This window comes from Sander lucioperca, chromosome 2 (assembly GCF_008315115.2).
Source record: "Sander lucioperca isolate FBNREF2018 chromosome 2, SLUC_FBN_1.2, whole genome shotgun sequence".
Classification (NCBI taxonomy): domain Eukaryota; kingdom Metazoa; phylum Chordata; class Actinopteri; order Perciformes; family Percidae; genus Sander; species Sander lucioperca.
Genome location: NC_050174.1, coordinates 3,525,889 through 3,539,816, shown reverse-complemented (window position 1 = coordinate 3,539,816; position 13,928 = coordinate 3,525,889). Strand labels below are relative to the sequence as shown.

The window sequence follows — 13,928 nt, the reverse complement described above, 5'->3', positions numbered from 1 at the left end:
GTTGCTTTATTTTTTTGCAGCTCACTTGAATTTATAGTACCTTTAACCAGAAAAAAAAATAGATTTTGTCTCCTGATTCTCTGCTCCTGTACGTCCACCCACCTGGCCTGACTTGCAGGAGATTTTGATAAAGCATTTGGCACAGATGGCTCAATGAATTACATCAAAGCACGTTATATATCACATATACCTACAGATTGTGGCACAAAGCCATTGGGGAATATGATGTGATGGATGAGTGGCCTTAACTTTGTGGGACCCTTGTAACCAGTGGAAAAGTGTAGGGATGAGGAAAATCACATCCATATGTCATAACTTGGACGGGCAGGCAGACAGGCAAGGCAGGCAGGAGATGAAGTACGTCTCACAGAGCACCTATACACAAACACAGAGGGACCTCGGGGCACAGCTGACCTGTCCCATAACACTGACAGCCAGTGGAAAGGGAACAATATGTGCATACATCTGTGAAAACCTCACATATAGTACAACCTCACCCCCCTTTGCTGCTGAAACAGAGGCCCTTTCAATGACCCCGATGATCACCTTTACTCAGTGTCTTCTTCAATCATGTGTGTCTCTGTTTTCAGGGTCCTCCTGGCCCCCATGGAAACCCTGGTCGTCCCGGAACTCCTGGAGTGAAGGTACAAATCAATAATTTTATGTCAAATGCTACCTATCTGTATTTAGGAAGCGAAAAAACGCTCATCTTGTAATATGTAATAGTAACATGTCAGCAAACCCCATGAAGAAAAAACACACATACTGTACACTGTTCTGGTGCTGTAAATCACAAACGCACCAAATGTGTATTAATCTGTTGGAAAGGAGTACCTATCAAATACACAATTTAGAAAAGTACAGTGTGCAGTTGTTTCAGGCCACAGACAGAGAAAGTATTGAGAGATGGACTAACACGGTTTGTTTTGGGCTTAAATACAGCAGATTTTTCTGATGCTGTTATGGTTTGTTTACATCAAGAACGCAGATTTCGACAATCAACAAAATGCTTTTTCATGTTTATATAAAATATGTATAATTGCATATTCCTGTAATTTATATGGTCAGAAATTGACAGAGTGGGCCTTTTAAATAAGTTGCTATCCATTTTGTCGTGGCTGTATCTTTCAGCCTATACTGTCTGCCTTGTCAATACACTGCTGGATCCTTAAAGTGGATTTAGGACGAGATATGGGACAACCTTTTGGGGATGCAAGAGATGATGTAAATAAAGTAAAATTAGCGTTTTATGGTACATACAGCCTTAATACTCATTCTAAACCTCATTCATTGGTCCATATCTAACTGATAAAACGACAATGTAAATTTGAAGAGCGAGTATTTCTTGTGTTTTTTCTTCATCCAATGTTTGTTTGTGATTTCACTAAGTTTGCATGTCTGAGGTTCACAGTACATCTCTTCTAGCCTCTTAAAAAGCCATTTGTTTCCCTTCAGGAGGGAACAGCAGTTTTAAGTCTTCCTGACTCACTACCTTGCAAGTACTTGACATGAGTCTGTGTTCCAGCTGATTTGAATTGTCAACACAGAGGGCTGCTTAGCTCCATAATGTGTCAGTCTCGTATCACAACAGAGTCTGTTTGTTAAACCATGCTGGAATAAAACGGAAAATTGCTTGTATTTCAAGTCTGCACCTAATCCATAACAATGGATTGAATTTCAGCATTTTCCATTTTTTTTTTGTCTTTAAACATTAAAAACAACATAATTGATACCATGCTTCGGCCTCCTTTAACCAAGGAAAAACCATAACTCCTATATTGCACATATGTGTTACTGGAGCCTAACCAAACCTGACCCAGCTCAGTTTGCACACAAACCTCAAACAGCAGACAGCCTGGTCTGGCACAGTTCACTGCTTTAAGAAAAATGAACAAGCTGGATGAAAACATACTGTGTTAGCTGAATTTTGTTTTGAATATGTCACTTTATCTGGATGTAATGATGATAAATTGAGACAAGATGATGACCAATTACCAACTGCTGTAAGTAGCCTACCAGTAGACTTAAAAATGTAATGAATGAAGGCCTAAAATACGCATATAATCAGTGGAAAGTAGAAGTGCTTATTAGGGTCTTCAGCTTTTAGAAGAAATTTAGCTTCTCTTTGAATTGAAACTTCAGATGATGTAGTTAAGGTAAAAAACCTTTAGACAGTGAAGACGTGTATGTAGCTCTTGGCTGGAGTTGCACTCCTGGCTCTGTTAAGAAATCAGTCCGGAGAAAATTCCCACAAAGACTTTTCAATGCCAAGTTGTAGCTGTCACGAACGTGTAGGTTTAAATGGGCCGTTACACTATAGATGGGAACTCCTATCGTACTCTCACCAGTAACCCTGTAAAATAAAAGATTCTCCTTTGAAGCAGTGCATGTCTTTCCACTATGACTGAACTATTGCCTTTTGCACTAAGAGGTCTGGAAAGAAATACCCCCAACACTCCTTGAAAATGAAGTCTTAGCTTCAGGATTGCACCAAAGTGAGGCACAAAACATGATTTCTCTCCATTCCAAAACTTTTAATTTGCTAAATGAAATGTGTCAGAACATGTGCAATCAGCCGATAACAGGCTGTTGTTTGATTACGGTCCAACCAACTCAGTGCTGCAACATTTACTTGTTTCATTATAAAATAAGCGCTAACACAGGAAATGATCTATTTCTCCATGGACCTCTTACATTATAATTGCGTAGATTTCTGGGCTGCTCTTTCAACAGTGCGATTGGATGTTGAATGCTGACCCAGAAAGCACTGACAGGATTCCCACTGCCCGAAAAGGGAGAAGAATGTACATGTTCACTCCCCATCACTTCTTGCTGGCTTGGTGTAAACCGAGTCACTGGAGGGCATAAATGGACTGTATGTTGTAAATACAACTGCTAGACTCACCAATAAGTAGGATGAACTCATTACTCTTTGATAGGGTAAATGCAAACAGTGAACTCCTCTGCGCCTTGTGAAGTGGAATGCTGTGGCAATGCAGAAAATATGCAGCGAACGTTGGTGCAGAACAGGATACATCTCGTACCCACTGGAGGAAAAGTGTCTCTAAAAGTATGAATAGGAAAATGTTCTGTGTTTTTATGTTTTAGGGCCAAAAAGGAGATTACGGACTGTCACCTGGTCAAGCCCCAAAAGGACTAAAAGTATGCATATTGTCCTCTTTCCTTTCATAGAACTACTCAATTATTAGCAGACAGTCATACAAATTATGTTGGTGTATTGAATTTAACCCAAATTGTCCTTCTAGGGAGAGCCTGGTGTCATGGGCCCCCCTGGACTGCATGGCCAAGATGGACGAAAGGTAGAAAATCAGATTTGTCTCACAAGCTTAAACTGTGTATTTGTTTGTGTAATTTGACAAGGAAGTAACTGATATCTGTCAGATTTCACTGGCCTTGTACCCTATGTGTAACAGTTAATATTGTACTTTGTGTGTGTGCCCTTTTTTTTTTCACTGTTCTCAAAATGTTTTCCGACATAAATCAGACACTCTGAGTGAATGAGCGACTGAATGAGTGGAGTTGTGTATATCGAGGATCACTAAATCAAACGTACATCCTCTCAACCCTGACACACCCTGAACTGCCTTTGCGGGGGATATCTGTGAAAGTGTTTAGAAACTCCAGCCAAACATGGATGTTTGAGCTCTTGTTTGGAAAGCAGCCTAACATAGTGCAGGCGTCAAGGAGAACACCTGTGATCAGGCTCCCCTGCGGGTCGAAATACTAAAGGTTTGAATGTCTGGCTGTTACATCATCAGTATCACAGGCCTCCAAAAAGATGAAGCCATTTGAGCAGAGCTAAAGTTTACGGAGTGAAATTTAAGCTTCACATACTTCCTCCAAATGCATGTTGCGTCATTCATTCTCTGGAGAACATTTTTTCTTAAAAGTAGGCCAAGTTATGATTGTGGTTTAGTTTTGTGATCTGGTCCGGCTCTGGATTGTTAGTCTACATGATTTGACTTCTTTACATGTTTACATGTTATGTAATCTGATATCCGTTATCTTGACAAGGAGTAATGGTAAGCAGCAGAGCGTTTTCTCCATGGCCTTGTGCATTTTATCCTGTTATTCACCCCACAGTAATTACACATCTCAAGTGAGCCAGAGCCTGTTGAATTTCCTACAATGCAGAGTGTGCAAATAACATAGTACTCTGCAACTGACTGACTTTGTTTTTCCATATTGTTTGTTTTAAGACAATATGAATATTTTTCATTTTGGTGGAATATCGTAAAACATAATATCTGCTTCCATTAAAGAATAAAGCTGGCAGCATTTTTGTTATTGTCAGAACAGATCCAATGGAAAGACCATAAACAGCATGTGGTAGTCTGTCTCTCAATACTTCCCAACTTCGTTACCCTGCTCGTGGCATTTAACCCAGTGGTTCCTACTGAAGATGGAAACCATTAAAACAGCTCACAGATACTTTATATTAAGGATGCACCGAAATGAAAATTCTTGGCCGAAACCGAAAACCGAAAAAGAGGAAACCAAGACCGAAAACCGAAACACCGAAAGAAATTATGCCAATTATTAGTACCATTGCATTTATGGCTATGACTGTGTACTATCCATCCATCCATCTTCGTCCGCTTATCCAGTCTCGGGTCGCGGGGGTAGCAGCTCCAGCAGGGGACTGTGTACTAACTTTACTAAAATCAAGGCATTGCAATTGTATAAATTAATATTAAAGTTTCAAAGAATAAATCAATTACAAAGTATGCAAATATTTATTTAGCACATTGCAACAATGCACAGTATAAAATAAAATCAGTCAGGAAAGCGGCCGTGATTACTTCTCTAGTAAGCAAGAGGGTTATCACTTCTGGGGACTTCTGACAGATAACCATCTAGCTGTTGAGCGGTTGAGCTTGTCATCTGCCTGACATTTGAGAAAGATTTGAGAAAGTGTATTTAAATAGGGCCAGTGCATAAATAAACATTTTTATCAAATGATATCAAAAATATCTAGCAGAAATATGGCTACAATATGATAGTCACATACAGTATATAATAGCCTAAGAACAGAATAGCTTACCTATTATTATTATTATTATTTGAGGCACTTTCTTGCAGGATTTCACTGAACATATCAGACAACGAGGGTGCATGCCCCTCATCTGGTGCAGAGAGACAAGTCTTTTTTTCTGTGCTCTGATCTCCTTCTCCTGCGCTGGGCGCTGTTCCGTGCGCTGTTCCGTCTCCGTCTCCACGCGGGTTCTCCGCATCTATCGCGGCCTGGATCATTTCTCGTGCGCGCTGCTTTATTTCCGCATCCAAGTAATGGTCTTTATAACGCGGATCAAGTACAGTCGCGATGAAGTGCAGAGGATCCGAATAGATCTCACAGGTCGCGGTTTCTGTTTGCGTCATCACAACATTTCGGCCGTATTGTTTCGGTGATAAAAGTATTTCGGCCGAAAATGCCCTTTTGGCCCATTTTCTACGGTGGCCGACAGGGGCAAACGCCCTGCAACTTAAGAAAACACACGCAAATAGACAAAACACAAGCAAATTAAGAAAACAACTTCATTAATTTGACAACACATGTGCGGCATTCAGCAAACGCGCTGCAAATACCACAACACAACCAAATAGATAAATGTGCTGCAAATATGAAACGATGCAAAAAGAAAAGCACACAAACCCAGAAAACAAATGCAACAAAAAAACGCTGCATCCAGATTACACAACGGAAGTTCTCCAGACCTCTAGAGGGAGCAGCTTGATTTTCAACCTCACGGAGAGAGAGAGAGAGAGAGAGAGAGAGAGAGAGAGAGAGAGAGAGAGAGAGAGAGAGAGAGAGAGAGAGAGAGAGAGAGAGAGAGAGAGAGAGAGACTGCATAGACTGTAAATATTAAATCTATGTTTGAGATATGTTTTCTCTCGTTTGGTGGGTGTGTCTCGGCTCAGGTCCCAGCTGATACTTAATCAGCAGAGACGTCTGTAAACTCGTGGTGATAAAACATTTAAAACTGCATCAGCGTTTAACGTTGACGTTAGAGGGTTTAATTTCGAGGTCCGAAATTACTGAAGTGTAGGCCTCCTCAAGTGTAATATTGTGATTATACAACAACGGTTACCAACAAAATAAGTGAGCAATCTGTATTCATATCGTGGAGCAATTCGCTCTTGAAATACAAAAAAACAGACAGGATTTCTAGTCCCTCCCTGTTAGCAAACCAGCCAATTTACCGTGGGATTTATCAAACTGAATAAATCCCACCCGCACATATAAACACAAAACTGCTTTGCTAACTCCATCGTGTTGTAAGTAAGACATCTGCTGAAAAAGTTATTGTATTCATTAGCATGATTGCCGTACTGTTTAGTTCACAAACATCCAACACACCAAAGTACAAACACATAGCGGACCAGACGCAAGCTTTTATTTTGAAAAGCCGAAGCTCGGGGCGGCACCAGCCGGGAGGGCATGAGACGGGAGCATAGACTGTATATTAATAATATATTATGTTATTAATAATAATAATAATAATATGAATTTAATATCGGTTAATAACGGTCGAAAATCCAGCTGTTCCACTTAGCTGCTCCCTCTAGAGGCCTGGAGAACCTCCGTTGTGTAATCTGGATGCTGCGTTTTTTTGTTGCATTTGTTTTCTGGGTTTGTGTGCTTTTCTTTTTGCATCGTTTGGTATTTGCAGTGCGTTTATGTATTTGGTTGTGTTGTGTGTATTTGCAGTGCGTTTATGTATTTGGTTGTGTTGTGTGTATTTGCAGTGCGTTTGCTGAATGCCGTGCATGTGTTGTCAAATTAATGAAGTTGTTTTTCTTTTTGCATCGCTTCTTTTTTCGGGGTTTGTGTGCTTTTCTTTTTGCATCGTTTTTTATTTGCAGTGCGTTTATGTATTTGGTTGTGTTGTGGTATTTGCAGAGCGTTTGCTGAATGCTGCACGTGTTGTCAAATTAATGAAGTTGTTTTCTTAATTTGCTTGTGTTTTGTCTATTTGCGTGTGTTTTCTTAAGTTGCAGGGCGTCTGCCCCTGTCGGCCACCGTAATTTTCGGCCGCAGTTTTCGGTGGCCGAATATTCGGTGCATCCCTACTTTATATCTTTTCTTAATAACTTTATATTTTTTTAAAGGGCTCAAACATTTCCTAAAACAAGTAGGCACTGTAGTTTTTAGGTAACATTTCTCAAACAGGAGTAAATAGTGCACACACTTGATGATGTAGTGAGTATTCACAGCAGCAGGATGGTGGTGGTAATGACTCAAAGTGAAACTTAGTTAACATTAGGTCACTCCTTGGTCACAGGTCAGGGGCCGAGAAGATCTAGTCGTCCTACTCCTTCACTAAACCTGTCCTGTGGTCAAGTGTAAATGCACGTGTCGCTAGAGATTGAGGGAGTCTAGGCTGCTTCATGATAAGGGAATGTTGTGTTCCGGGACCATCTCCTTTCGAATATGGCACCATTAATATCTTTGCATAACCCAAACCTGACATATGTTCAGGATGAGATGAATGCGTCTTGGAGATGGAGAGTGCCTCAGAGTTGGGATGGCACTACACAACACTACATTGTTGTTAAACTGTGCTGCGTATCCTTAGTATCCTCGATCAAGATTTCATTAAATGCTTCTGTGTAAGTCATCCAAGTCATCCAAGTCCCCCTAACCTTCTTCACGTATCCAGAATCAAGCTGCTCCTGAGTTTTTACATAACACAGAAACGTTGATTATCTTGTCAGGTCGATTCAGAGTAGAAATGGATTCTGTTCAATACAGAGCCAATGGACTGGAAACACCATGTTTGTAGTTTTCCCTCCTGTAATTAACAGCACAAATCTAGCAGAATGTTTGCTAGCTGTCTGTCTGTAGCAATGGCTGATTCTAATAAATAGCAGGCCTCACAAAATCGTCCACAACAACTCTGCCATCTTTGTTATCAGTTACCTGCCAACACTGGAGAGGGTGACAATGTGCACAGTTAATTTCCATGTAATCTTTTTTTTTTTTTTTTTTTTTTTTTAACAAATTCAGCATTACCCCAGATTTATCTTGTTAGCAGGGGGGGGAAACCTCAGAAACAGCACTTACACCATTGTGGGACACAAAAACTCCACTGAAACCCAAAAGGTATGAAATTCATTAAGGCTTATCAGCTTTTTAAGCAGGGGGACCCACTCTACTTACTTTGTGGCAGGGGATCTCCAAGATTTAGATAGGAATTGAATGAATGTGGTGTTCAAATAAATGTAAATGTAATTGCAGGTTACAGACAAGCTTTGCAAAGGGAATCACTGCTGAGTTTTCTGTCTGAGAGTGCAGCAACATCTGTTTAGAAAAATAAAAGCTTGTTGAAAGAAATCCTCAGGCAGCTTTTTTTTTTAAATTACGCTCGGCAGTTTATCATCACACTACTCATTTTGCAGCCTACTGTCAGAATTATGATGAAGAAGATGAGAGATGAGAAACAAAAACTGTGCATCAGTACAGTAAGGTGTCAAAGTAAGGTCAGGTTTTGAATGCCAGAAGAATGCTAATTAGAAAACGACTGTTACACACAATGTGAGAAAACCTTTTGTAAGAAACTTTGTCTCTTACTTAGACACATACACACTCCTGTTGTCATTTGATACACAATAGCTAGAGTGTAATAATGCTTTGGCGGGAGCTCTGAAAATCTATTATGCAATTGGACAGCGCTGACTGTGAAAAACCATCTGGTGCTCTCAAGGATCCTCCATTCAGTGTAATAATGGGGAGGACTCCAGCTCGAAAGGAGGAAGACCTCTTCTCGCCTTGTGAGTCATGGAACGTGGAGTCATGGGAAAAAGCTGAAATTCTTCTGCTGATTTATGGAAATTGAGAATCTAAGCTGGGCGTGGACCAGCCTCCTGGCTGAGGTCAAGTGGTTGTAACAAATCCCCTTTCTGTTCTGATAATCAGTTCAGGTGGGATTCTATCCCTCTGATCAGGTCTGTGTTAACCTAAAAGATACTCGGATCCCCAGAAATGACTGCTTACAGCTATACAAAGTATTAAAAGGCAGTTTGTATCCAGCTAATAAAAGCAAGGCAATCAGCTTGGCTCTTCTGAAAGCCACCAGACACCTCATTGCTTGCAGCTGTTCTTAACTCACTTTTTTGTGCTCTTACTCTGGCACTGGAAGCCAAAACTCCTTACAGTGCACTTTTATATTCAAATTACACCAAAATTCCATAATCTGCCACAGATGGAGCTCGAGGTTCCTTCTCTTGCCTGCTCTTGTCCAACCAGCCAGTAAAACCATGACCTGCCGCAGCTTTATGGACCCTCTTCGCTGAGTTTTGTGCTCAGTCCTTGGCCCGCTGCCAGAGAAAGCCTTTCTCACTGTGGGAAATGTGTAGAGATGTAATGTGGAGGTTGCCTGGGAGTCAGTCAACGGTCTGCACTGTAAAGTTAGAAGAGGCTGGTGTTTGTGTCTGTGTGTGTGTGTGTGTGTGTGTGTGTGTGTGTGTGTGTGTGTGTGTGTGTGTGTGTGTGTGTGTGTGTGTGCGTCAAAACCACAACACCACAGTCACCTCTGATCATGGCACACTGGAACAGCGCTCAACTTTTTATTAGCTGTGCAGCCCTCAAAATTTTCCCTTACCTGCACCTCAGCTTTGTATAACAACGTTCTCGTACTGTACCTAAATTTGCTGAGTCTGATTTATCCAAGAAAGGAGTGTGGAGCTTGCCAGGTGGGAGTAGCTTTTTGTGTAATAATAAAAATAAAAATCTATGGAAAGAACAACATTTTTTGTGTGCCAATGAAAGTCTGTTACTTATTCTGTAAGCAGGGGCGATACTACTGCTGCTGCTGCACTTTGCTGGTTGGCTGCAGGGTTGATCTGGTGTGAGTTACAGTACACTAATTTAAACTGCTCTTCATAGAGAGGAAGAACTAATGAAGAATGTGATCCTTTGCCATCTTTGTGTCACAATGGATTTACAAAACTGTGAAAGCTGTCCAATTTTTTTTAGTCCATATATACAATACACGCACGCACACACACACGCACGCATGCACACACAATTCTTTTTGTCTTACTTTCACTGTACTCAGCTGTATTGGCCTCGCTGGAAGGCTCAGCCACATTCTTTTGTCTTTTTGTGGCTGCAGTGCTTTGGATCCAGCCTGAGACTCCTCTACTCCCAAAAGTACTGTCAGATATTTCCAACTTGAAGCACAGTGCTGTCTGTCAGTAGATAAATAGACAAATAATCATCAATCAAGAGTTTGACAGAACTGAAGTATAAAAGGGTCTGATAGAATTACTGTGGCCGATGAACCAGCAATAGTTGCCTTTCAAAGTTTGTTGATTTCTTTCTTTCTTTGTCATGACTTTTTATTGGACTCAGGAACAAGCTCTGGCCATTTGTAAAAGATTAATTCATGAGTGTTTTTTGTCTCTGTTACATACTTCTGAGAATGCACAATTTTATTTTAACATGATTTCTCATTGTCTTTTGGAAAGATGTTGCATTTATTAAACTTAAAAAAGGTGAAACAGTTAAACATATCAACAGTGAAAACACCTTGTACCGTGACATTTCTCTTCAGACTTTTGCCATTTGAACCTTTTTTTTTTTTCATTCAGAACACAAGGCAAAATAAGAGTTTACTTGCAAAACATAATGTGCAAAATAATCGTTTTTTCCCCGATTATTCGTGTTTGTCATCATCAGGAGCCAAAATCGTAATCACGATTAAAATTTCGATTAATTACACACCCCTACTTCCTGCTGATGGTTTAATGATCAGTTCTCACATCATGATGACATCAGAGGCCTCAGTCTCAGTTGATTGGTTTGTAATTGTGGGATAGTTGTGATATATTTTCTGAAATGTTCCAATGGCATGTTATGAATGTACTCTTCTGAGTTAAGTTGATACATTGGACCAATATTAGCCTTTTGATCAACATGGGACGTCAGGCTGCCAGTATTATTTTACTTCAGAGCTTCAGGCATGTCAGTCTCACTCTGCCGCAGCCTCTCAACCGTGCCTGACCCATGGTGGGCTCATCATTATGAGCTCATGTTGTGCAGCCAAATGATTTTCACACCTAATTTTAAATTCTGATCAAGAGTCCAACATTCCCAAAGCCAACGAACATGTCGGCTCCATTAAATATATGTTAGATGATTCACAGGACATTAACAATTTAAAAGAGCACCAGCCCATGTTTAAAGGAATAGTTAAACATTTTGGGAAATATTTGCTTTCTTGCAGAGAGTTGGATCGATAACACTCTGTACAGTAAATATGAACCTACAGTTGGAGATGGTTAGCTTAGGTTAGCATTAAGAATGGGAACAGGAAACACTAGAAACAATCTTATGTTTTTGCATGGACTAAACAAACCAGTCATAATAAGGCACTGGTACAGTAGGTGGACTTTTTAAAACATGGACAGAGCCAGCTAGCTATGTCACCCTGTTTCCAGTCTATGTGTTAAGCTAAGCTTAGATTGGTCTAATTGGTTAAAAGAAATGCCATTAAACCAGAGCACGTTTTCCTCCCATCTCCGAATGCTATGTGGAGTACCCAGACCCTCCTTCAGTGCACTTTGGAGGAGGGTCTGGCAAAGCAAAATTACCCCAATCCTGATAAAAATTCTTACAATTTGTTGGATTCCCCTTCCTCATCATTGTCAACCATGCCTGCATAAACTCAGTGAAGTAGGCTTTAAACCCTGCTTAACATCAATTCTACCAAATGTCTCTCAGGACGTTTGCAAAGAGAGATTTTAATCCTCATGTGTACACTCTGGCTGCAGGCTTGAGCGTGTAGTCAGTCAGTATGACTCTCTTCATGGTGACTCGTTTGTTTACACTGATACTCTTTTTTTTTTTTTTTTTTTTTTCATTGGCCTCTGACCGCCTCTGGTTTACTTGTTCTGCTACCGACAGGCCAACACAGTTTGTGGTTAATGACTTCACACTTGAGGGGAATAGACGATGTTCTTTCCTCATAGATAACTGCACATGACTCTATCTACTCTACTGTAGGCCTTGATTGTGAAAAGATTAATACATTTTGTAACCAGCTGGCATGCTCATTTGAGACCACAGGGCATGAAGGTGACCATTAATTACCCTGTTGGGTTTCACTTGTTTCTGTATAATTGGTTTACTGGTTTAATTAATGCAAGATTGTTCTAAATTGTTTTGTCACAGTGCATTGGTGGCAAGGATTAGACAAACTGCCAAGCAGCTGTGCTGCAACAGTAGATACAAATGGCATTGGTCTTGTGTAGAAATCGTAAAGTTTCACAGCTATTAAGTTTGTCTTTGTGAACTCTTTTAAACTAAACCTTCAGGGTCTTTATTAATTTATTTTATTGTATAAGGAAACAAAGTCAGTTCCTCTCTAAGGCAATTGAAAATAACATCATTTCAGACCCTGTGGTCTTGAACACAATGTAATAAACTTTCCAACAACAAAAAATAGATTGAGTTCATTTAACACTTAACCAAGACCGACATAATCTTTTTCTGCAAAGTGCATCATTTAGCATTGTACTTTCCTGTGGCTTTGTGATCATAATTTAAAAAAGATAAGATGCCTAATTTCACTTAGACTTCTTGTTGGATGTGCAACACTCTTAACATGTTGTTTGTCTTTCAACAGGGACACAAAGGCCATCCTGGTCCTTCTGGTCTCCCAGGTGAACCTGTGAGTACTTCAATTCTCTTTAATCAGGGCTAAAGTTTGATGTATATCATACATTTTTTTTTTATACACTATGTAGAATGTCTCTCTCAATATCCTCACCAGTTTACCAAGTTGTAATGTAGCTCCCCTTTGAGCTACTCAGTAATAGACACATCTGTAATTCCAATGTTTATAATTGTAGCGCCCCCTTTAGGTCAATACGTATCACGGGAAAGTACTAGAATGCAATAATGCAATTTATAATGCATACAGTAAACTCTGAGATAAGATGCATCATTGCCCCTTTTTTTTAAATGTGATCAACAGTGTGTGAGTTGAGAGTGTGAATTTTATTGAGGGGTAAAAAACAATCAACCAAAAAGGATTTTCTGAACAGCGGGAGAGGCATCTGAAAACAACTAAAATGTGATTTCTCTGGTTTCTCAGACACAATCCCTCCTCTGTCTCTTTGAAGTGCTATCATGCTGACTAAATCCACTGCATGCTGTTTGTCTGTCTGCTGGCCGCACTGTTAGCTATATGTCAATGTATGTTTACCTATCGAATAGAAGAGCCAAGAGTCTCCAGAGACAGTTCCCTTAACACTCCAGCAAGTCTTTCCATTTATAGTTACAAAACAGGAGAACATATTAACACAGACACATCGGGACGTTAAAAAAAGAAGTGTGGGGTGGTGGGGGATTGGTTCAAGAGAAGAGCCATTAGTTGTTCGGGAATCTTGGCGGGAAAAGAGAAAGAAAGATTTTTGGCAGAGGTACAAGTGGGCTAAATAGTTTAGACACCCCTAGGTCATTACTTCTCCCTATCGCCCCTCCTCCTGAGTCCAGATCCTGTGTACTATCTTTGAGAAGAATGTGCTGTGTCACAACGGAAAACTAAGAAAACTTTTCCTGTCTCCTCCAGTGCTCTCTCTCTTGAGACAATGCACTCTTTTCTGTGGAAAATGTAATAGCACATGGTTTAACATGCAGAACAGTCAGTTATGATTGGCCCTGTAATGCATTCTGAGCCTTGTTAATTTTTTTTAGTAATGCCGGTTTGATTGTTTTTCAATCCAGTTGAAGACAACGGGTAACACCTTGTGCCAGAAAGACATTACTTCTTGGTTACTAAAGAAACTCCTGATTGACTATTAATTTAGTGGAACTTGTATATTACTCAATGGTTTCCTGTGTAGTTTTCTTATGAACAAACGTTACTCTCCCACAACAAAAGTGTTAAATGCATTTTATT

The 13,928-nt window shown here is 40.1% G+C and overlaps 1 protein-coding gene across 2 annotated transcripts in view; it reads left to right on the top strand.

Annotated features, from left to right (window-relative positions):
• Positions 1 to 13,928, top strand: part of col27a1b (collagen, type XXVII, alpha 1b) — a 74,508-nt gene that overhangs the window by 21,740 nt on the left and 38,840 nt on the right. For both annotated transcript variants that reach the window (XM_036008863.1, XM_031305804.2), the window contains exons 5-8: positions 591 to 644; positions 3,109 to 3,162; positions 3,267 to 3,320; positions 12,651 to 12,695. In XM_036008863.1, coding sequence (XP_035864756.1) covers positions 591 to 644; positions 3,109 to 3,162; positions 3,267 to 3,320; positions 12,651 to 12,695 — 207 coding nt within the window. The remainder of the gene's footprint in view (positions 1 to 590; positions 645 to 3,108; positions 3,163 to 3,266; positions 3,321 to 12,650; positions 12,696 to 13,928) is intronic.